The sequence below is a fragment of the Ascaphus truei genome, chromosome 10 (genome assembly GCF_040206685.1).
Source record: "Ascaphus truei isolate aAscTru1 chromosome 10, aAscTru1.hap1, whole genome shotgun sequence".
Taxonomy (NCBI): domain Eukaryota; kingdom Metazoa; phylum Chordata; class Amphibia; order Anura; family Ascaphidae; genus Ascaphus; species Ascaphus truei.
Window position 1 is genome coordinate 20,383,122 of NC_134492.1, and position 21,446 is coordinate 20,404,567.

The window sequence follows — 21,446 nt, forward strand, 5'->3', positions numbered from 1 at the left end:
AGTCTTCAGTCATCCACTCCTGTAGATACTGCTTCTTGATCTCTGTTTTTAAATCGGTGAAGGAAACTCTTATCTTGGCTGGCTCATCTGCACCTTTCATTGGCTGGCATTTTGACGTTCTCCCACTATTTACTTCACATAAATCTGTGCCAGATGATTGAGTGATCTTCTGCCCCAGACTGCAGGTCCTCCTCTCTGCTCTACAACATGTCATGTCTTTCTGTCTAGTCCTGTACAGTATTTTCATCCTTTTTCACATTTTCCCTTCTGTGCTCTTTATACTGCATCTTTGGTTGGTCCCCTCCCCCTCTCTCTCTCACCGTCTTGAGAATAAGTGCAGGCTCTTTAAAGGTGTTTGTGCACATGTGGTACAAGGGAGGGGGGAGTGACAGCTCATGCCTTTGATTTTTAGCCGGCTGCCTGACCAAACCCTGGGAGTTGATACTCCTCATGACCACACTGAGCTTTCTGATTGGACTCTCAACCTCCAGTTGCTTAGCAACCACTTATCCTCTCCTCTTCTCTGCTCACTCCTGGGTTCTCACCAGCAATAATAAAGGGCTTAATTGCAGCCCTGAGACGCTATATTTTCTGCTATGTCTGGGGAACGCAGCCTGATCAACCCCTTCACTGCCGGAAATGTGATCTAGGCATATGTCCACTAAATAATTTGTTATTACAGGAACTTCAGCATCAATACTTTATTATTCAGACAGTAAAGGGGATCCATGTCCCCAGATGCAAGAGCAGTGGCTGATGGGGAAACTTGCGCGCATGAACGCTTGGTTAGATATAGGCGAAGCGTACAAAAAATGTCCAGGGCAAGGTCAAATAGAGGACAGCAGCATCTCCATCAGACTTAAACCCTTTCCTTCTGTAGAGGGCAATCATCAGTGGAGTTAACAATTGTAAACACACCCCTGCAAGCTTAGAACCTAAACCCACCACACCATATATATTTGTGCAAAAAGGGTGCTACTGTGATTGTGACCTCCATGTATACAACAAAACAAACAGCCTCGGTGCTACATCCAATATGACAAATTATATAGTTAAATACTTATCTGTATTTCTTTTCTAAACAGTTAACAATTGTGTATTAGTCTGTACGCTCCATGCAGCTGTGAAGTGGTTTTGTTGGTGACGATACCTTGTTTTGATTTTTCTGTTTAACTATCTGTGCACTCTGTAGAGTGATAAGCACCATAGACCTTACAGATAGCTTATTGTTCTGTTACAGTGGCGAGAAAAGGTGTGAACCCCAATGATAATTACGGAGATTCCATAGTTTTTGCATGGTGACCTTCTTGAATCAAAACCAGTGTTTTCTTAAATATTCAATACGGTTTATATTAACCATTTCCATGTCTTTGAAACAATGATGTATGAATTAAACAAACAATGAGTAATTAAGGGTCAGCGTATGTGCAAAAGTAAGTGAAACCCTGGTTTTATCAATTCAATTTAAAGGGGATTATTAGAAGCAGGTGTTTTATATAATTAGGTACTAATAAGGAACCCCCGCAACTGTCAAATAATGTGATGTAATGGTGATGTAGGTGCTCCATAGGTAGGTATTTGGAACAACATAATATATATTGTTGATCCAAACCTGGCATTACATGTTCAGAAATTAGGATTCAAGCGTTTAATACTCGTTTCATTCCCCAACATTTTTATAGAGGTTTATTAAAGTTTGTTTTCATTTTCTCATATTTCACCCATCAGATGTATTGAGTGCCCAAAACTAGATTTCTTTTCTCTGTTCGTTGTTTTATATAATTAGGTAGATCTTCAGGTGTGAGTTTGGGAGATCGAATCCTATATAAAGATCTGAAACTTTGTGAATTTGGCTTTCACCATACAGGTGCATGGAAACATGTCATGCCAGGATCAAAAGATATCTCAGAAAAGCAGTTATTGATGCTCATCGGTCTAGAAAGGGTTACAAAACCATTACTAAGGTTTTGGGGCTCCACCTATCCACTGTTAGTCTATAAAAGAACACAGTCACTCTATCCAGGAGCGGTCATCCCTATAAAAATCTCTCCAAGAACAAACTGGTAAATCATCCAGGAAGTCACAAAGAACCCCAGAGTAACATCCAAGGATCTGCAGGCCACTCTCGCCTTGGCTAATGTGAGTGTTCATGACTATAAGAAAAAGACTGGCAGAAAGGGGGGTGATAGACAGCACTCTGACTGAAAAACTCAGCAAGGTTGCAGAGTGCACGGAACAGGAAGGGACCCTAATTCCCCTCGCAAGTACTAACAAACCAAAAGTACCAGCACTCTCTGTCTCACAGCTACAGATACTAACGAATACCAGTGTAGGGAATATGAATAATTTAATGACACTAATAATAAACTGAAATTATAGCAACAATAGCCAATGCGCCAATGAGAGAATTAATACCACCATGGAAAAAGTTAAAGTAGAGGGGAAAGAAGAAGGGGGGAAAAAAACACATGAAACAAAAGGAAAAAAACACAAAATGGAAAAAGGAAAGCAAACTAGGGGGGCGACGTTTCGAGGGGTAACCTCTCCATCTGGCCCATTCCCCCTGATCCCAAAGGATAGCCAGGAGGAAACCACTGCTCTCTATTTAAAAGAAAAAAAAAACAATTGCTGCCCGTTTTGAAGTTTGTCAAAGAGCACAAAGGTTGAGCTTTTGGCCTCTGAGAAACGTTATTTTTGGCAAAAAACAAACACTACGTTCGAACAGAAGAGCCTTATCCCAACCATCAAGCATGGGGGTAGGAGTGTGATGGTTTGGGGCTGCTTCATGACCTGGACGGCTTGCCATCATTGACACAACCATGATTTCTGCATTATATTAGACGATTCTAGAGGAGAATGTCGGGCCATCCATCCTGGAAGCTTAAAGCTGCAGTTCAGGCTCCCGTTTTTTTTTTTTTTTTTTTAACTTCAATAGTTTTATCTGGGCAATCTCTACTTACCTAAAAAAAACTGCATAGCTGCCGGTTAATTCGATCTCCGTCTATTGATCGGCAAAGTTTGGCGACATCTTTAAATATGGGGAATGTAAATCGTTGCTATAGGAACAAGCATGCTTGTTAAAATAGAATACAAGAAAATTGGTCTTTCAAAGTTGTTGTTTTTTTAAAACAAAATACTTTTAGCATTTTCTTTCTTACTACAGAACAGATTTATTAAAAAAAAAACACACATGCAGGATATTGCCTGAACTGCAGCTTTAAGTGAATGTCATGCAGCAAAACAATGTTCCTAAACATACAAGTAGATCTACCAAAGAAGAAATTCTGCGTTTTAGAATGGCCTAGTCAAAGTCCGAACCTAAATCCCAGCAAAATGTTGTGGCAGGACCTGAAGCAAGCTGTCCATGCAAGGAAGCCCTCATGTCACTGAGTTGAAGCAGTTCTGTAAGGAGGAATGGGCCAAAAATCCTCAAAACCGATGTGTGAGACTGACGAGCAGTTACAGGAAACGCTTAGTTGAAGTTATTGCTGCTCAAGGGGGCGCCACCAGGTGCTGAATCGAAAGGTTCACATAGTTTTTCACACATTGGTATTGAATGTTGAATCATTTGTGGATAAATAAATGTTGAAAAAGTATCATGTTTGTGTAATTTGCTCAGGTTATCTTTATCTATTATTAGTACTTAGATTAAGATCTAATAACATTTTAGGTTTGAAATTTGTGAAAATGCTGAGCTGGTTCACAAACTTTTTCTCGCCACTGTTTACTACTGTGACAGATACAAAAGAGAGGTTGCTCATCTCAGACATCCCTCTGATATGAAGAGTGAGTGATACGGACAGGAATGTTTGGTTCATCTAGACTTGGGCAATTACAAAACAAAATTCCCACATTAGCAATATTAAGACATTTAGGGGCCTATGCAGAGAGCAGCGAATTTTCGAAATTCGCCATTTTTTGGAGATAATCGCGCAGAAAACAGCAGAAAATGGAGATTTCCGAAAAACGCGCCAATTTTTCTTTTCTATTTGTAAAACTCGCCTCGCGGCTGGCGAGAACCGCAATCTCGCCAGTTTAAAAAATATCCGTATGCAGAGAGGCGCGAACGGCATCTAGCGGCTGTTCGCGCCAATAAAATGGCGCGATTGTCTCCGTTTTGCCTCGCCAAAAAAAACTGCCGCTCGCGGCCATTGCAAAGGGAAAAAAAAAGGCGCGAATTTGTTTTAACACATTTCTGAAGCGCGCATCTCGCCAATTTAAACTCGCCACACGCATCCATGTTAAACATAGCAGAATTCGCACTTTTCTGCATATGGAGAATAAAACTCTCCAAAAAAGCTACTTTTTAATAAATTCGCCAATTTTAAAATTCGCTGCTCTCTGCATAGGCCCCTTATTGTGAACCATATTTATCGCGATCAATATCTGTGCAATAGGGAGAAAAAAAATCATTCACTTTTTTTTAAAATTAATGTTAAAAGCTATATACCTTCCAAATTAGTGTATCTGTACAATAAATGTAAAAAAAATCAATATTCACCTATCACTGAATATCAGAGATGGGGATAGGAAAAGAATTAGGAGGGAGGGAGGAAACCGATCCTTCGGGGGAGAAGGGTGCTGCTATTATTGAGGGGTGGAGAGTAAAGGATGTCTGCTTCATCCCTTTTTACATAAACAGATTGTAACGATGCTCGTCTCTAAACAGAAAGTGACTCGCAAGGCTGAGGTAGGATATAGATCACCGACCTGAACCGAGAGAGAGTTCTGAATCGAGAATAGAATAGTCGGGGTCACAGGTATTGGTCGAGGCAGAGGTGCAAGATCGGGGTCACATGCTGGAAGCAAGGCAGGGTGAAGATCAACAGAAACACAGGAGCCAGACATGAACTATGCTCTGGCAACATCCTGGAGGAAGTCCTACCTTCTTCTCCCCCTTCCTTTTTTTTTTTTTTTTTTTTTTTAAATATGTATGCAGGGTGCCAGTGACCAAGATGGCCCCTGCAGCCTCAGTGTGGGCAGAAGTGGCTAAAGGACTGCCAAGGAACAAGATGGATGTTGTGGCTTCAGAGGGGGCACTGGTGCCAAAGCCTCATCGTACCCTCTCTAGGGAGCGACCCAAGAAAGGCTTGAGGATACATTTTCTGTGAAAACCTCGGACCATGAATGGGGCGTGGATGTCCTTGGAATCCACCCAAGATCGTTCCTCAGCGCTATATCCCTTCCCATGCACAAGATACTGGATATTTCCACGAAAGCTCCTGGAGTTCAAAACCTGTTGTATCTCAAATTCCTCCTGACCTTCCAGTATCACAAAGCTGGGAGGGGAAGAGAAGGAATCTCGAATGTATGCTTTGAGGAGAGAAACATGAAAAACATATGATATTCTTAGGCTGGCAGGAGTTCCAATTTTGAAAGCTGCAGGTTTGGTTTGCTTCAGAATTTTATAAGGACCAATGTACTTGGGACTGAGCTTTGCTCAGGGTAGCTTGAGGCAAATATTCCAGATGGAGAGGCAGACCAGATCACCTACTTTGAGGTGGTTGCATTTATCGACGTGTCCCTCCTGTAGAACGGTCGGTTTAGCGAGAGAGGTGTGGACCTGTTTCCAGAGGTCCTGGAATTCGAGATCCACCATGGGCTCTCAGAGGGCACAACAGGGGACAAAAGGACGGCAGGGTGGTATCCATAAGCACAGAAGAATGGGGATTCTTGAGAAGAGTTGTGTTTTAAGTAGTTTAGTGCAAACTCGAAGAAAGGGAGCAGTTCCGCCCAATTATCCTTCTGTTCGCATACAAAGCAATGAAAGAACTGTTGCAATAACTTGTTGCTCCTTTCTGTTATGCCATTAGACTGTGGATTGTAAGTTGAGGAGAAATGGAGAGAAATTCCCATTCAGCTATAGAATGCTCTAAAAACTTGGAAACAAGCTGCGATCCTCGGTCTGAGACTATCTCCGAGGTTACCCCGTGCAAGCCGAAGATGTCCCCGATGAAAAGTTCTGAGGAGGAGGGTAATTTTTTTCAGGGGAATTAAATGAGCCTGCTTAGTAAAGCGATCGACCACTACTAGAATAGTCATGCCTTGAGAGGTTGGCAGTTCCACAAAGTCCATTGCCAAATGGTTCCACGGACGGTTAGGGATTGGCTGTGGTAGGAGTAAGCCACAGGCCACCAGTGAGTGATAAATATTCAGACGTTTTCTTCCCTCTGGGATGGCTGATGAACTTAGATTGGTGTTTCCAGCATAGAACCTCTTTGCAAAGGTATGTAGAGTCTTGAAGGAAGTACCTGTGGTTTAGCAGGAACTTCCGATTTGTGCTAGAAGAATCTTCTTTAACTGGGGATGAACCGAGGCGATAATGCAGGCAGGGGGAACAACGGTGCCCTTATCAGTGTCAGCTGTTTTTTCAGGGGAGAATTGTCTGGATACGGCGTCAGCCTTGGTAATATTCAAGCTCAAATGAAAGGAGATTATAAAATTTGAACAGCGCCCATCTGGCCTGGCGTGTCCCTTAGCTCCTTTAAGTGTATTCCATGTTTTTGTGGTCGGTGCGAATTGTGACCCGTGGACTAGTTCATTCCAAAAGATAATGCCATTCTTTGAGTGCCATGTTGATGGCGAGGAGCCCTTGGTTCCTGATGTCATAATTTCTCTCCACAGCAGAAAACTTATTAGAAAAGGTGCAGGGGTGTAATCTTTCTTGAAAGTCTTCACATGGAGAGAGAACTACTCCTGCCCCCCTTTCAGAGGCGTCGACCTCAAGGACAATAGGCTTGGCTGGATTGGTATGAATCAGGATAGGTGACGACAAAATTGCTGTTTTGAGTTTCTGCAAGGCGGCAGGGGCTTTGGGAGTCCATTTTGGAGGGAACGTTTTTTTTTTTTTTTTTCAGCATCATGATAGGAGCTACCACACGGCGAACATTTTTGATAAAGCGGCTGTAATAGTTGAAGCGTTGTATGGGCTTGAAACCTATAGGTAAAGGCCATTCAAGAACTGGTGCCACCTTAACTGGGTCTATTTCCAGGCCATTGGAGGAGATGATATAACCCAGGAAGATCAATTTTTTCATTCAAATTGATACTTTTCTAACGTGGCATAGAAGTGGTTTTCTCAGTCTTTGTAGCATTTGCCTGACCTGTGCCCGGTGTTCGACCAGTGAATAGGAGACTATAAGTATATCATCGAGGTAGACTATAACAAAGAGATTCAGGAGGTCATCAAAGATTTTGTTTGTCTTGAAATACCGCAGGAGCATTGCTTAAGCCAAAGGGCATGACTTGATATTCGTAATGGCCATCTCGAATATTCCACTCGTCACTTTCCCAAATCCGGATGAGATTGTAAGCGCCGTGTAGATCCAATTTAGTAAAAATGGTTGCACCTTGCAGATGTTCAGAAATCAGAGGCAGCGGGTATGTGTTTTTTTTTTTGTTTTTTTTATCGTGAGTTTATCAGGATCTGAACAATCAATACATATCCTTAGGGAGCCATCTTCTCAACAAAAGAGAATTCAGGTCCAGCAGGAGAACTAGACTTGCAGGTAGAGTCTCCTGGATGTACTCGCGCATAGCCTTAGTTTCGGGCTCAAAGAGCAGATTGGTATGGCTGCAGGGATGCACAGATCCTGGCAGGAGGTTGACGGGGCAGTCGTACGGCTTGTGTGGGGGTAATACTGTTTTTTATCTAAGACATCGGTATATTCAGGTAGGGGCTAGGGAGTCCGGATTTGAGGTTAGTTAGGGGGGGGATTAGAGGTTAGTCTGGAACTGTCGGGAGCGTGAATCTCCAACATGGGGCGAGGAACTTGGAGGCAGATCCCAGTGCAGGATTTTCCCCATGTCGTTACCTAACCAGTGACCCAGTTAATATTGGGGTTATGTTGCTGAGTGGAACTAGAGTAATCTGAGACACTGAACAAGCTGTGTCTTTCCTTTGTTATGAGCAAAAAACAAAAACAACCTGTAATCAATCCATGCAAGACTTGGATAGAGGGCCTGAGTGGCTCATTTGTCCATTCCTTGTGCTGCATTTTGATTTGTAGTGAGAAACCTCAATGCTATGATATATATTTTTTTTTTTTAACTACATACCGTAATGTGTTTATACACTATTTGAAACTGTATTACCTCTGGAGCACCTTTTTATTTATTGATATTTTTAAATGACACAGGCGAAGGGATTTATGTACTATTGAATTTCTCCTTCATACGCTAAACTGACAAACGCCCCCAAAAAGATGGAAATACAGCCTTTTATGGAAAAATAATCCTTTCATAACAGAAACAATTGTAGATATGATTAACCAGTGTAATGTTAGTTTACCAGGTGTTTGCTGTCATTCAGTTGGATTTTGATGGACCCATCCTCTCTGTCTTCATACGGCACATACAACCTTACAACAAACCTGTCTTCATCTGGTCCTTGTCTTTAAACATACTGTGTGAAATTAAATATGATTACATTTTTGATGACCTATTTTTACAAACTGCTCAAGGACTGTATTCAGAAATGCCTTTTCTGCACCTCCTTAATGAGATGTGTGAGATCAGTGGCTCCAATTATAAACTCTGTGGAGCCTAGTGGGAATGTTGTGTTGAACTAAAATGTGTTGACGTGCAGAGTTGGTGGACTCGGGGGGTCACTGGACCCACATTGCGAGTAGCTTAGGGTAATAAGACACAGGTGCGAGATAATTAACTTATCATGTACAGGCATCTTTTGTACTTTCTGCAGAGCTATCATTCTGTAAGTCTTTTCAGCTTCTTCTTTCTTTTTCCTCTGTGACTCAGGTATGTGAACACACTTTTGAAGCTGATTCCCCAGGCTCTGAGCCTGCAGGACCAGCTGCATCAGGCTGTGCAGAATGGAGACATTGAGACCTCACATGGGATCTGCCGAATCGCAGTGGCACTGGGAGAGAACCATTCTCGGTATGTTTGGGTCATATGAGCGTCAAAGCAGAAATCTGCAATGATGGTGGAAGAAGTGTAGATATCTTTGCAGGTTGGGTTATATCTTCATAGCATCAGTTCTTACTAGATGTATGTGTATTCAAACGCTTGCCATATGATGCAGGCCTGCATTTTTCTCAAGTCACTGATCAGACATGTTTGAATACTGTACACGGTCATGAGATTAACTCCTTCAGATTCAGAGAGGTGGGCATATTCAATTCCTTGAAGCCAGGCTCACTAATAAAGGTTAAGCCCGTTTGGTTACCTCTGATCCATGTTTTGGGGTTCAGGAGTGTCAGCTCTTGGACCCAACTGTTGTAAAAGCACTACCTGTAATTGTGTGACTCACCACTAGGGGTTCCCTGCTTCAGCACAGCCCAGAAAGGTACATGGTGCAAAGGGAGGTAAAGTATCCCTGTAACTATAAGGGTTCCCCAGGTTAGGGGGAATACCCAGTTACTGTACAGGTGACCCAGAAAGTCCAGTTTTTTAAGTTTATTATAAAGTTTGTGGGGAATATGGCTAGGGAGATATAGGCACACATGCGCGCGCACACACTCGCGCACACACACACACACTCGCGCACACCACACACACACCACACACACATACTCAAACGCACACATACTCAAACGCACACATACTCAAACGCACACATACTCAAACGCACACATACTCAAACGCACACATACTCAAACGCACACATACTCAAACGCACACATACTCAAACGCACACATACTCAAACGCACACATACTCAAACGCACACATACTCAAACGCACACATACTCAAACGCACACATACTCAAACGCACACATACTCAAACGCACACATACTCAAACGCACACATACTCAAACGCACACATACTCGCGCGCACATACTCGCGCGCACATACACGCGCGCACATACACGCGCGCACACACACAGATACTCGCGCACACATACTCGCGCACACATACTCGCGCACACATACTCGCGCACACATACTCGCGCACACATATTCGCGCACACATACTCGCGCACACACACAGATACTCGCACACATACTCGCACACATACTCGCACACTCATACTCATACTCGGACACGCGCACACACACTCTCTTTAGACATTGTAAGGCGTATTACACATGTATGTGTATGATCCTACTACTTTTCTATTACATTGATGCCTCTGATTCCTCATGCAGGGCCCTCTTGGATCAGGTGGATCACTGGCAGAGCTTCCTTGCCCTGGTCAATATGATCATGTTTTGCACTGGGATCCCAGGACATTACCCAGTCAATGAAACCACCAGCTCCCTCACTTTGACATTCTGGTATACTCTGCAGGTGAGTGCACTTGTGTATTATTCAGGCTACTACTCAGGAGATGGTCATTATTGCCACAAAAAATCAATAAAATGCCATCCCAGACAATACATTTAACATTGAATCTTCCCCACTATTCAGTGTCGACATTGAGATATAACATAGTACCTGCATATAGCTGCCTCAAGGGATGGGTTGGTGACGTTGGTTGATATATAAAATCATTTTGTTTGTGCTGCTGGTTTGTATTTATTGTCGTGTGAGTTGACATGCAGCTGTAGCAAGGCTCCCTGTTTCCGGTGCTGCAGTCAAAGGAACCAGAGACGGTGCCTACCGCGATGGTGCTGGGGGGGGTCCATGCTTCTTAATGGGACCCCCCCCCACAGTGTTAATCCTTTGTTAATCCTAGTGGGTGGGGGGGGGGCAGTGGCACGGAATACTTCTCTATATGATCTCTGTTTAATCTTAGAGTGGTATAATCTTTAATTTAGGCTGGTATATAAGGACAATGGGACACGTTATCGCACCCGTACCTGCATTAACTCCCATTCAAGTCCATGGGAGCTGCTGCCGGAACGGGTACTGTAACCCGTACCGGCACTTGATGCATGGGCCCCATACGTCGCTTAGTGCAATGTGTTGATATCGGTAGACTGCTTAGAATATATTCAATGCCTTATTCTTCCCTTGTTAGGATGACATCCTCTCGTTCGAGGCAGAGAAGCAGGCCGTGTACCTGCAGGTCTATCGCCCTGTGTACTTTCAGCTTGTAGATGTGCTGCTTCAGAAAGCTCAGTTCCCTGCCGATGAGGAGTACGCATCCTGGTCCTCCGATGAGAAGGAGCAATTCCGCATCTATAGGTATGAGCCATGTCTCCGAGGTATTATATGTGAGGACTGATAGGTGGAGCTTTTCCTCTCCTTGCATGTCCTATTTATTGGTAGAATATACAGGACACCCTAATAGGATTTTGTATATTTTAGGCTTGGATGCGTGTGTCAGTGTGTCAGTGTGTCAGTGTGTCAGTGTGTCAGTGTGTCAGTGTGTCAGTGTGTCAGTGTGTCAGTGTGTCAGTGTGTCAGTGTGTCAGTGTGTCAGTGTGTCAGTGTGTCAGTGTGTCAGTGTGTCAGTGTGTCAGTGTGTCAGTGTGTCAGTGTGTCAGTGTGTCAGTGTGTCAGTCACACTATATCTAATCACAGAGTAAGTGTAACGGACACACCCAGAAATATATATTTAACAGAAAAAGGAGTATGACGCGCACACATCAACCTGTGCAATGAGTGTAAAAAACAAAATTGTGGATTTAGTGTACTTTAAATATGCGTGAATAATAGCTGGAAATAAATCTACTATAATCTGTCCCTGTTCACTATTGCTGCTGTAATAAAGTCTAGGACCTCACACTGGATCCTTACAAGAGAAGAACATCATCTAGAGTTACCCAGGCACAAACAGTGGGGGAAAAGAAAACCATTGTGGTGTAGTATGTCAAGAAAATTGGAAAGAGATCCCCTTCTTTGAATGGTAATAAACTCACAAATTTGCCACTTGTGTTTTATACGTGTTACTCTGCCGCTATGGAGCGTGCAGGTGGGAATCTGTAAATCACTGTGTCTCCTGGTTACAGTCAACCTAATGTACAAGTGGCAAATTTGTGAGTTTATGACCATACAATGAAGGGGATTTCTTTCCAATTTTCTTGACATACTACACCATGATGGGTTTCTTTCCCCCCCACTGTTTGCACTTAGGTCACTCTGGATTATGTGTATATGTACACGCACGCGCACGCTTACAGAAGATAAAACAATTACTTTATGGTTGGGGAGAAGCAAATCATTGCACTCAAACACGATGGATCAACAATAAAAGACTGTGCACTTATCATAAAAAGAGTTGAAGACTTCTACATGACATTTGTACATGAACACAGATACATGTAAAATAGGGCATAATCTAGCAGAAGTGGCAAAAGCAATGAAATCCATGAAAAATGGGAAGGATTCCAGGGAAGATGGACTTACAACTGAAATCTGGAAAGAAGATGGGGAAGAAGTAGAAAAATCCTTGCAAAACACTTTACCTGCTGCTAGAAGAACCATGTACAGGCATACCCCGCTTTAAGTACACTCACTTTAAGTACACTCGCGAGTAAGTACATATCGCCCAAAAGGCAAACGGCAGCTCACGCGTGCGCCTGTCATCACATCCTGAACAGCAATACCGGCTCCCTACCTGTACCGAAGCTGGGCGCAAGCGGGGAGACTATAGAGCCTGTTACAAATGTGTTATTTACATCACTTATGCACGTATATAACGAATGCAGGACAGTACATGCATCGATAAGTCGGAAAATGTAGTGCTTCACTTTAAGTACATTTTCGCTTTACATACATGCTCCGGTCCCATTGCGTACGTTAATGCGGGGTATGCCTGTAAATTCCAGAACAATGGATTAATGCCAGAGTTATCTTCATCTAAAAAAAAGTAGACGCAGACCTCAAGGATTACAGACCAATCCGTCTACTTCCAATCACTTACAAGATTTTTACGTTGATACTCACTAATCGACAGCAACAGACACTCCAATGTGCCCAACCTAGTGAACAAGTGAGATTTCGCAGTGGTTACAACACATCCTAGTTGAACAAGAAGTGATTTCCTGAAGTAATGAATACAATCCACCACTCGGCTTAGCATTTGTAGATTCCGAAAAAGCATTTGATTCTGTCTACACCTCAGCGGTTATAGATGCATTAAGAATAAAAAAGTGTTGAAGGAGCGTACATTGATATTTTTATAAAGAACTTTTACGAGAATGCCACATCAACCATGACGATACAAGCAAGGGAGTGCGGCAGGGAGTCAACACATCAAGGAAGCTTTTCACAGCAACTTGAATTGTTCAAGACAATTAGATGAGGAAGAAAAAGGAATCCAAATCAACTGTGAATATTTGAGTCACTTACAATTTGCAGATGACATTATTTTTGCCGCAAATCCAGAAGACCTCCAGCATCAAATTGTAGAACTCGCTGAAGCAAGTGAGAAAGTGGGCTTCTGTATGAATCTCAGCGAGACCAAAGTGTTGTTCAACAAATGTCAACTCTGCACAGATCTAAATAAATGGAATCGAACTAGAAGACTGTCTACCTTGGCCGGCAAATAACAATGGGTAGGAACCTTTTGAATCCAATCAATAGGAGAACACAGATGGGATTGAGCACATTTGGAAGAAATAAGACCATATTTCAAGAGAACCTTCCACTGCCTCCAGAAGAAAGTTTTCGACCAGTGTATTCTGCGCATGCTCACGTATGAGTGTGAAATTTGGACCCTAAATGCAAAGAGAGTTCAAAAACTTCAGCCGACACAAAGAATGTATAGAGAGATGTATACTGGGTTAATTGTCAGGGACTGATTGTGTGTGTGTGTGTTTCTCCCCCCCTCTCTCCCCCCCCCCCCCCCTCCTATATTTATCATGGTTGGCTGTTGTGTGCACAGAGTGGGGTGTTTATGATGTCTTTCCTTGCAGAGTGGATATATCAGACACACTGATGTATGTATATGAGATGTTGTGTGCACAGTGTGGGGTGTTTATGATGCCTTTCCTTGCAGAGTGGATATATCAGACACACTGATGTATGTATATGAGATGTTGTGTGCACAGAGTGTAGTGTTTATGATGTCTCTCCTTGCAGAGTGGATATATCAGACACACTGATGTATGTATATGAGATGTTGGGTGCAGAGCTGCTCAGTAACTTGTACGATAAACTTGGACGTCTTCTCACCTCCTCGGAGCAGCCCACATCATGGCAGGTATATTGTAAACCTCCAGTGATCTGTTGTGGGGATGTTATAGAGTAGCCTGCTGGATAGCTCTGAGTGTCTGAATGCTGGAAACATGAACACCTTGTATAATAACACTGCCCTATATATAATGGCATGTTTCATCGCTGCATCCGGTGAGATCAGTGCACGAGCACAGCTGGGGCAGGTTTCACGTGTTACTTATTGACAACGCTTGACTACTTTCTCTAGTTCTCATTTTATATATTTTGTCGGTCTGAAATATTACCAAGAATTACAGAATGCGTTGGTCAAAAGTCTTGAAAGTGTAATATTTATCTTAGGGCTGACCCTAAGCACTTGTAGACTAAGGAGAGCAGGGTTTTATGTATTAACAAAAAAAAAGTACAGTCCCGATGCCTCTTACACACATTTAAGAACGGTATGTATACAATCATCTTGTAGCTGTATTTTTATTCTATGTATAATGCATACTTTGGTGACTAGCTTAGATAAAATAACAGCTATATATAGGTGTAACTACATTATGCAATGTGGCTGATTTGAGGTGGAGAAAGACAGCCTATGAATAATGGAGAGGGCGAACAGAAGTTTGAGGCGATGGATGAGCGGGAGGCTAAGTATTTTGGAGCCATATTTACTAGGAGACTGGGTTCAAGTGGATGGGGTGTACGGTAATGATGTATTTCTTTTTAGAAAGAAAAAATATATAAATACACATGATTTTTGGACAGCAACAAAGCTCATTACAAAAGATCAAATGTAAAGGTTCTTATATTAAAAGATATCATGCAACATAAATATTTTTTTTTTGTATATTGAGATGCCTGTGACACGAAGGTCCAGGTTCACTAAATAGTGCCTGGCCCTTCTTGTGTATGCTTTGCTTCAAGTATTCACTTGAATGAGAGTTAAGGTGTTCTAAGGAATTGCACCAGTAAATGTGGACGTCAAGTGTGGGATAGGACGTTTGGATGCACAACACCCCCATGATGGCTTTATTTTGTTCTTGAACCGGTCTTATTGATGAGAAGAGAACTCCCTCCAAAGCTTTGTGATTGTGGGATGGTTCAGAAACGTATTGCTTGTGACCTGTCCATGGTAGGTTTTGACAGCGGATAGAAAATGCATGTTGAGAGCATGAAATCAGTTTGGCCGTAGGAAATGTAGGTATTAAAATATTCATGTTTCGTCGCTGCAGCACACAGAAGCTTTGCTCTACGGCTTCCAATCCATCGCGGAGACCATCGATGTCAATTATTCAGACGTCGTCCCCGGGCTCATCGGCCTCATACCTCGAATTAACATCAACAATGTGCAGCTTGCAGACACAGTCATGTTCACCATTGGTAAGAGAAGAGCAGTGTGCATCACTGGGTGGAATACATTTACAGTGTCATAAACGACCCTTCAGTGGCAGAATGTGCACCTGATCTGGTAATATTTGTAGGCTACGAGGAATGGCTTTTAAGAAATAATATAATATGCCTATTTCAAAGTAGCAGTTTGTCAGCTGGTGAAAAAAAATACTTTATTATAAAAATTGGGAAAAGAGAATGCAATACATGGCATGTCCCCCCCCCTTTTTTTTTTTAACTTTAACTTTTTTTTACGACACTTTATGCTCTGGGTTCTTACACTAGAACAGACACAGCATGCTATGACATCACAAAGTCAGGAAAAAGGATGCCCTTCAACAGTGACCACGGATTACATTATTTTGACCACTTTCTGGCAGGGGATGGGGGTGTGGGGAGTAGTAACTAAAGAAATAATATCTAGCAAGTGCCCAAGTAATGAAAGACAGACAGACTTGACAACATTGTTCATTTACCACAGTCTGTCCTGAAATGGTCAGTGGAGTACAGGAGCTTTAGTAGAAGGCAATGTGCATATCCGAAATGGTGACGCCATTCAGGATTCCATGATTGTTACCTACATTTGGAGTGTAATATTTGGGTATATGCCATGGGGGGGGTGGGTGTGGTAGTGAATGACACACATTTGTACTGTGTTGGCAGTTTCCTTAGGTACTCTCCTTTCCCTTTCAATTGTGTTGTCAGGTGCACTGGCTGAGTGGCTGGCGGACCACCCAGTGATGATCAGTAAGGTTTTGCCGTTGGTGCTCCATGCTCTGGGGAACCCAGAGCTCTCCATTTCCAGTGTGTCCACTTTGAAGAAGATCTGTCGGGAATGCAAGTACGACCTGCCCCCATACGCTGCCAACATAGTCGCCGTGTCACAGGTAAAACCTGGGAATCGCCTCACTTCCCCTAAAAAAACACATTCACTGGCCTGCTAGGGATTATTTGTCAGATGTTGTAAATTCCTGAACTCTTATTCATTTGTTTCAGTGACCTTTTTATGAAATCCCTTCTCCTTCACCCTTTTCTAACTCCCCTTTTACATGCATTGCAGGGCACTTGAAATGACTACAAAAACAAGTAGCTATACTGTTGTTCTCACTCTTGCTGAATACTACACGATCACTCACTCGTGCAATCACAGCAATCGTTCTTCCCGTTATTACGTTCTGTGCTTTCCTATAGACTTTTACACTGGTGGGCATTATTGACATATTGTACCCTTCCGTTGGCAATGTCTAAATTAATTTTATAAGGCTCAGAATACGCTCTGTACTTTTTTGTTTATTTTAAAAGTAAAGCAGAACCATACAATTGGGGATAATGCAGAACTCTCCTCTCTTCACAGGATGTGTTAATGAAGCAAATTCACAAGGTAATATATTTTTCCCTAATGCAGACCAAGTCTCGGTACAGATAAACAGGAATCGTGTATAGTGGGAGAGGAGTTGTTTGTGTGTGAGATGATGGCTGCCTCATTTTGGGGATGTGGAGTGTTTTTGTTTCTTTGTGGCATTGTCTGCTTTTAAGGATTAAAACCTTAGGTCTGACATGAGGTAGCCGGAAGACTTACCTTCACCTTTCCCCCTTTCTCACAGACCAGTCAGTGCATGTGGCTGATGCAGGCTTTGGGTTTCCTGCTCTCTGCTCTGCAAGTGGAAGAGATTCTCTCCAACCTGCATTCCCTGATCACCCCATACATCCAGCAACTGGAAAAACTGGCGGATGAAACGGTGAGTGCAGTGTTCACTGGCTCCCTCACCTGTTGCATTATTGTATTGTATTGTATGGCTTTATTTATATAGCGCCATTAATGTACATAGCGCTTCACAGCAGTCATACATGTGGTAATCCAATAAATAACAGATAATATAAATAACAGATCATGGGAATAAGTGCTTTAGACATTAAGGAAGAGGAGTCCCTGCTCCGAGGAGCTTACAGTCTAATTGGTAGGTAGCGAGAACGTTCAGAGACAGTAGGAGGGAGTTCTGGTAAGTGCGTCTGCAGGGGGCCAAGCTTTATGTGTCGTGTTCAGAATTTGTTCAATTTGCCATGCTTCCCCTGAGTCACTCCTCTCCCATGTCCTCATGATGCTGAGCTTTCATGCCTCCATAACCTAGGACAATTGATCTTTTCTATTTCCCGAATGCTTTGGAGTTTAAGAGCGAGCCCATCTGTTTATTTTTTCCCTCGATTTTGGTCTTTTACCATTTCCACATCATTCCCATTCCTCCCCATGCCGGGATTCCCATGTGTCTAACCTAACCTGTTTTATCTGCAGCCGAATCCTTCCAACAAATTGGCCATAATCCACATCCTTGGTCTCCTCTCTAACCTTTTTACCACACTGGACATCAGTCATCATGATGACGATCATGAAGCCACCGAGGTGAAGAAACTACCTGTGGTGCAGGGACCCAACCCAGTAAGTCATGAGGTCCCTTTCCATCCAGCCAGGCTCACACTGTGTTACCGATTCTTAATTCGAATTATGAATGAAGTAGAAATAGTCGTGTTAGTCCAGTTCCAATATCCAGTGCAGTGAAAATTAGTACTTCAGAATTAGGCGACACATTTTTTTATTTGGACCAACAATTGATATTAAAAGACAAGCTTTCGAGAGTGCTCTTGTTTGACCTGAGGAAGAGGGAGCAGTCTTGAAAGCTTGTCTTATAATATCAATTTTTAGTCCAAATAAAAAAGGTATCGCCTCATACTGAAGTACTCATAATTGAAACTGGGATGCCAAAAGGAATAAACACATTACATCCATAATATTTATTTTACTTCTTAATAACCCAGTATAAACTAAAAAGGAAAAGGGGAAAAAATTATATCTCCTCCTCCGTGCATCAGAGAAATCTTGGTAAGTAATCAATTAATTTTTAAAACCGAGTAATAAATCGCAACAAAAAAATATAATATAATAATCAGTATTAATGTCTAGAGCTTCTCTTAATAAGGTGGTGAGTAGTTGATTATAATGGCCACCAATGCCCAATGATCAAGAAAAATTAGCCACATAAGCCTACTAAGGGTACAGGAACCTAACCTTCTCCTCGGATAATAAGCGATAACAGAGTCGGCAAATAAGTGTAGTCAAGGAGCATAGTTGCAAGGCAAACGGACAAGTCGCTCACAATTGAGAGAGCGCAGGGAGCTCCATGGCATGCATCCGTAAACAGAGGAAAGCAACTGGTAATAAGTAGTGTTTGGTGCGAAACGCGTCGGAGGATTCGCTGTCTTTTGTTACTCATGGCACTGGCCTAAATGAACTTCATTCATTTTATTTATTGTCAAGTCTGGCTGCCTGGTCTATTTGTGCTGTGCTCTACGTTTTTTTTTTTTACCTGTCGAACTAAAAAGGAGTCGGGGTGATGCATTATTTCTTTTAGGGGGGATTATAGTTGGCCGACATCTTACAGAACAAAGTACATTTAACATTTGATTGGACGCACTTAAATCTAAATTCCCCTGTGGGTTGTGTTAATAGGTATTTGTACTGGACACATTTTCCAAATGCTAATCTACGCTTCATAGACTAGAATTCATTGTGATGCACACTCTGCTTTCTCTGGGTAACTTTTTCATTTTGTTGTTGTAAAGACTGGTTTGATGCACCACAGACCCTCCTACTAAGGCAGGAGAGATCAACTCCAGTCCTCAAAGGCCAATAACGGGTCCGGTTTAAGGATATCCCTGCTTCAGCATAGGTGGCTCAATCAGTGGCTGTCATTGAGCCACCTGTATGTACTGAAGCATAGATATCCTTAAACCTTGATCTATTGGTGGCCCTTGAGGACTGGAGTTGAGCACCCCAGTCCTAAGACATCCTGTGGTTAATGCAACCTGTTTGACACACTGTCACTTTCACTTACCCTGTAGCAATCCTTCGTCGCCCTACCTTGCTAAATACAAATGCTTCTTGTTTTTTTTTTAAGGTTGTGCTTGTCCTGCAGCAAGTATTTCAGCTCATCCGAAAGATCCTAAGTACCTGGCTGAATGATGCACAAGTTGTGGAGGTGAGTGCAGGAACGTTGTCGATGCTTTTGTGAATGCAGAATCCTAGACGTTAATTATGCTGATAAGTGAAACTTTGTATTCTGTGAATGTACACACATTCGATGAAGTTCTTCCATGTTATACAATAACACTTTTTTGTATGTATTGCACTGGCGAGTGTTCTTCAGTAGGTCTAAGCTTTGCAGCGTTGTACTAGGGATAAGTTGGATGGGCCCTGTTTACCTTCAGTCTCTTTGTCACAATGTATATACATTTAGTGTGATTGTCATTTTCCTCTTGACTGGGTGGCAGCATGGTTGTAAAGGACGAGCTTCTTTGGATTATACCTCATGGCCATATGTTCAATTTCTACCTGCAAGATTGTGTTCATCAGTGGATTGAAGGGGAAAAACACCCATCAGTCATGAATCAATTCTTTCTGTTAGAATTCTACCTTGAATTAAGAGAACGGCAGAATTCCTGCTTTCTTGCTCCATGTGTTGTTAATTATGGGATGAACAACCATTGTGGGATCCCACTTTCTCTTTTATGTGGTTATTGGTGGTATGAGCATTTCAGGCAATTCAACATCCTCCATACGGGCCACACAAGCCTCCTGCCTCCTTCACCCTATACCTCTCTTCTGCAGGCGGTATGCGCTATCTTTGAGAAGTCAGTGAAGACCCTTCTGGATGACTTTGCTCCTATGGTGCCCCAGCTATGTGAGATGTTGGGTCAGATGTACAGCACAATCCCACAAGCCTCAGCCATAGATCTCACACGGCAGGTAAGCAGTTGCTCTGTTAAACCCATGTCAGCTGGAGACCTGAAAAGCCTTACACTATTAATCTAGAAACCTGCAGAGCAGTGCAGAGCAGTGCAGTGCAGAGCAGGGCACTGCAGCATTAAAGACTTCGGAGCTGAAGTTTGTTTGGCATTTTTCTATAAAAAAAGCCTTCACTCATGATCCATTCTCGAGATTCAGCTGGCATTGCTCTGCTAACCTATACAGTGCAAGAGGCTCAGGATGCATCGTGGGGTCCACTAAAGCAGGCGTGGCCAAGGCCAGTCCTCGAGCCACCATGTATTAGGGATATCCCTGCTTCAGCACAGGTGGCTCAATCAGAATGACTTAATCAGAATGACTGAACCACCTGTGCTGAAGCAGGGATATCCCGAATACCTGGTCTGTGGTGACCCATCAGGATTGGAGTTGGCCACCCTTGCACTAAAGCCTTTATACATTGCTTTTTCACCTTTTTCCATGAATCCATTCACATTTGGGTAATGATCTCGCTGTTACCTCCTGCCCTTGGCGTTTCTTGGTTATAAGCACTAGGACTCATTGAGACCAGAATTGAAAGAAAATATGTTAACAATAAAAGTGTAGTAGATGCAATAAGCAGCTTCCCAGCAGCAGTGATGAGAAAGGAGATACAGTAAAGGAGCATAGCCTTTTTATTTGAATCCGCTATGCTGGCCCCTCTGGCAACGAAAAGGTTTAGGGGCTGCTTAAGTTGGTACAAAATAAATATGGTATTAAGTGGGGTATAGAGCATTCTACTGAAAGTATGGGCATGGGTAGAACAGGTGGACTAAATGTCTCTTATCTACCTTCAAGTCACATCTGCCTGGGTCCCTGTTTTGAGTGCTCGATGTGGTCTGCAGCTTCTGCCTGATTTATCTCTGCAGCGTGTTTGTTACTCTCTTACAGATGGTTCATATCTTCGCTCATGAGCCAGCTCACTTCCCTCCAATCAAGGCACTCTTCTTACTAGTCACCTCTCTGACTCTGTCTCTCTTTCAGCAAGGTTAGTCCCCACGGGATAGGGAAAACAAACCTGTCACAATGTAACAACGTCTACCGACTACGGTCTGCTCTGATTCTCCTCCTCCTGCCCTTCTGAGGGCCTGAAATAACTACCAGGTCGTTAATTGTGCCACAAACCAGCAACAATATTCGAGACGTCATGGGAGTGTATAAGTTACAATTTCTGGGAAGTGGGTAGAAACCCAACTGATTAGTAGAC

At 42.7% G+C, this 21,446-nt stretch overlaps 1 protein-coding gene across 1 annotated transcript in view; it reads left to right on the forward strand.

The window, feature by feature from the left end:
• The window catches only part of IPO13 (importin 13), a 39,685-nt gene that overhangs the window by 7,697 nt on the left and 10,542 nt on the right, over positions 1-21,446 (forward strand). The window contains exons 3-14 of the mRNA XM_075616106.1: positions 8,758-8,898; positions 10,113-10,254; positions 10,928-11,094; positions 13,936-14,056; positions 15,249-15,396; positions 16,111-16,292; positions 16,760-16,786; positions 17,010-17,144; positions 17,696-17,839; positions 19,356-19,436; positions 20,066-20,203; positions 21,131-21,227. Coding sequence (XP_075472221.1) covers positions 8,758-8,898; positions 10,113-10,254; positions 10,928-11,094; positions 13,936-14,056; positions 15,249-15,396; positions 16,111-16,292; positions 16,760-16,786; positions 17,010-17,144; positions 17,696-17,839; positions 19,356-19,436; positions 20,066-20,203; positions 21,131-21,227 — 1,523 coding nt within the window. The remainder of the gene's footprint in view (positions 1-8,757; positions 8,899-10,112; positions 10,255-10,927; positions 11,095-13,935; positions 14,057-15,248; positions 15,397-16,110; positions 16,293-16,759; positions 16,787-17,009; positions 17,145-17,695; positions 17,840-19,355; positions 19,437-20,065; positions 20,204-21,130; positions 21,228-21,446) is intronic.